General features: G+C 35.1%; 1 protein-coding gene across 1 annotated transcript in view; it reads left to right on the top strand.

Moving 5' to 3' along the window:
• The first annotated feature begins 1087 nt into the window (after window positions 1-1087).
• The window catches only part of gart (phosphoribosylglycinamide formyltransferase), a 59110-nt gene continuing 56536 nt past the window's right edge, over window positions 1088-3661 (top strand). Inside the window, exon 1 of the mRNA XM_016488131.1 lies at window positions 1088-1253. Within this exon, the coding sequence (XP_016343617.1) occupies window positions 1090-1253 (164 nt within the window). The 5' untranslated portion in view covers window positions 1088-1089. The remainder of the gene's footprint in view (window positions 1254-3661) is intronic.

Genomic DNA, 3661 nt, shown 5'->3' with positions numbered 1-3661 from the left:
TATAAGGTAAGGTAAGTGTACAGGATTAATATTAGAATTTCATACATTTGAAGTCAAATGTCCTAATATGATCAAATAAGAATCTTCTTATAGTATCAATAAAATCCTCAAGAAAATTTGATTCCTATGTACAGTAATCTTAGAGTCTTAGATAATATTAGATATTTGACAAACTTTATCAAAAACCTATAATGTCTTGCTTTTGGACACTTAATGGAACTTCTTGAATTTTATTGGACATTTTAAAATCCTGAAAGATTGGGAATCATATGGGTACTGTGTTTTAAAATACATTTGTGTGTGTGTGTGTTGTTCCTATTAGGATTAGTAAGAATTTATTATGATAGAAATTTCAATACAGAATCTGCACATTCCTACAGGATTCTGGGAGTCATGATCATAACTACATTTACCATAATTCTCTGCGACCACTGAAAGGAAGTTGATGAAGGTGAAACGTCAATCTTTAAACAGAAACGTAAGAGTATATTTGAAAAATCTCAAATTGCTCAAATATTATATATTTACTTAATTCCCTTTCTGGAATCTCTGAATTTTTTAGTGCATTTCCTCTTTGTGTAACGTGTTTGTAAAGTGTAGCGTTAAAGCAGCACTATGTAACTTTTTCTGTGTTCAAAATTTGCAAAATGTATATAATAAGCGAGTACATCATGAATTCATCTTCCAAACCGCGTTTTTGGCTTATTCCGAATTACTACGGTACACTTAAGTACTTATATTTGGACTATTGTAGCCTGGTCGAACCTGCGTGAATCGCCATAGACATAAACTTAGAGAAGTAGCTCCGGTTGGAATGTTCTTCCGCGGGATGTGTGCAGTTCTGTTTATTAACCGCTAAGAGCGCCAAAAGTTACATAGTGCTGCTTTAAGAAGTCTCATTCACTTCGAGCGAATCGATTCGTTCGGACAGTACGCCTCAGTTCAAGTGAAATTATTGTTAAATATTAGTATTTGTCACTCAGTTTTAATTACAGTACACACATTGTATGAAACATTGCTGTGTTTATAATCCCACTTCACTTTGCAGTTCGGTTCAACTAAAACATTAAAAAGAACTGATTCAAAAGAATGAATCGTTTTGTGAATCGAACGTCAGTAGCACGTGAATTATCAGTCTGTGTGCAGTGTGCACGTGGTTTGTGGTGTGAAACAAACGCTGGTCTTCTGTCTGTTCTATTACGACGTGAACACCACAGGATCTCGAAAGTACACCGCTGTTCATCAGAAATCACGTAAGTCACTAACTATAACGTTACCTACGAATGAATGCACGGTCAAATAACTTTAAGTAACTTAGTTGCATGAAATAATTGATTGGTGATTTCCATAAAGTTGATCAAAGTTATTGTTTTAGCAGTCTGGCTGATGTTTGCATCTTTATTTCTGCTCAGAACGTTTGCATGAGGTGTTTGTGCAATGCTGAATGTTTTACACTTTTTACCATGGTTCTACACAGGTTTTTGAATATGGTACTGTGGTGATCTTGTCCTTATGGTCATATATCATTGCAGTGCTAGTTTTGGATTTGATCATAATATTATGACAAATGAACTTTGATTAGTACTTTCGAGTAGCATGTAAATATGCTACTACATCACAACCGTATCAAAGTACCATAGTACAACCACGGTATTTCTTTTATACATGTTGTGTCTGAAACAGCAAAACATGTCCATGCATGTTAATTGCTCACACGTAGGCATTTCAGCACATTGATATAGAAATCGAATGCATTATGTGTGGATCGGATGCACTTAAAATCTACTTTAAAAGTTGAGGTCAGTGAGCAGCAATCCCTGAATCTTGTGATGTGAGTCACTCATGTGCTACTGGTTAACATTCTCACAGTGATTGTGTGTTTGAGTGATTTGATCATCATTTATCAACATCCACTGTTACTCAACCTGATGAATAGTATCAGTGGATTTTCAAGCCAAAGTTCAACTAAAAACAATCCCAGCTGATCCTCAGTCTTGTTTACAAAGTTAACTGATGGTATTTTCCATGCAAATGTAATGCAGTAGTTTGTGCTCATGCATTAGGATTATTTTTGTACTTAGTATGCAGTGTTTCGATGCTTCTGTATGTTTGTCCAAAGTTGTTTAATGTTATTTTCCATGCAAATGTAATTCAGTGGTTTGTGCACATGCAGTACTTTTTTTGTTGCACTTAGTATCATTGATGCACAGCGTTTCAGGGCTTCTGTATGTTTTTTTTTTCTTTTTTTTTTTTTTTTCCCCAAAGTTAATAGATGGTATTTTTCATGCAAATGTAATGTGGTGGTTTGTGCATGCATATCAGGATTTTTTTTTAACTTGGTATCATGGCAATGCACAGTGTTGCAATGCTTCTGTACTAGGTGTTCATGCTGCTTGATGCCACTGGATGTTTATGTGTGCTGGGATTGAAAGTTTTACAGCAGCACTGAAAGGTTAATGGCAGCAGATTAAACTGCATCGCTGCATCCTATAGGTCAAGCACTTCATGTAATTAAACCACATTTTTAAAAGAAATAAAAACAATTTAGCATGCTTGGCATGCAGATAGTGACATTTTGTGAGATAGTCACTATATATCAGAGATAACTGCGTCCACTTGGACAGTTAACAGAAGCATTAGCTCTGAAAAAATCAGCAGAGCAGTTTTTAATTAAAATAATTTGGTAGCACTTTACAATAAGGTTTTATTAGTTAACATGACCTAACAATGAAAAATATTTCTGAAGCATTTATTAATCTTAATGTTAATTTCTGCATTATTGAAAACCAAAGTTGCATCTGTTAATATTTAACGGACCTGAGCTGACAAAAAGCACAAAACTGCTTTGCAACACCTTAACAACTGTCTAGCAACCACATAGCAATGCCTTTGGCGGTGTTTCCCAACCATGCTGCGCGGGTTATCAGGTGTGCAGTGGAAAATTATCAAAACTTTCTATCTCTATTATATTTCGTTATTGGTCATATTTATGTCTGTTTGTGGTTTTTACAAATATTTAAATAATGAAAAGCATACAAAAGAGCTTGTGACTAAACCTCGTAACGCCATTGGATCGTCAAACTGTTGGCGAAACCTCATAACTGATGTTTGAATAAGTACAGCATTTTCTTTACTCAAGAAACACTGTTTATAAAGGCTAATGTTTTTTTGTTGTTTTGTTTTTTTGTGTGTGTTTGAAGAGCGGAGAAGAGTCTTAGCATTTGCCGTCTAGGTGTAGCTAATATACTGTTTCACATATCCCGTGCATTGTGCTTCATGTTTTATATCATGAGATTTTGACCAAATGTATTCAACATCAAAAGAACTGAGCTCCCATATAGCTACAATAAACTTTATAACCTGTAAGTTGATGAACATGTAATGCGGTGCACTCTGCTGCAGATGTAGCTGTTAAAGGGGTCATATGATATTGCTAAAAAGAACATTATTTTTTGTATTTGGTGTAATGAAATGTTTATGCGGTTTAAGGTTAAAAAAACACATTATTTTCCACATACTGTACATTAATGTTTCTCCTCTATGCCCCGCCTTTCTGAAATGCGTAGATTTTTACAAAGCTCATCGGTCTGAAAAGCGAGGTTTGCTGTGATTGGCCAGTTATCCAGTGCGTTGTGATTGGCCGAATACCTCAAGCTTGTGA

Source organism: Sinocyclocheilus anshuiensis, unplaced genomic scaffold, assembly GCF_001515605.1.
Source record: "Sinocyclocheilus anshuiensis isolate Anshui unplaced genomic scaffold, SAMN03320099.WGS_v1.1 scaffold1685, whole genome shotgun sequence".
NCBI lineage: Eukaryota > Metazoa > Chordata > Actinopteri > Cypriniformes > Cyprinidae > Sinocyclocheilus > Sinocyclocheilus anshuiensis.
Note: the sequence above shows the minus strand (reverse complement) of the source record. Positions and strands in the feature narration are given on the sequence as shown.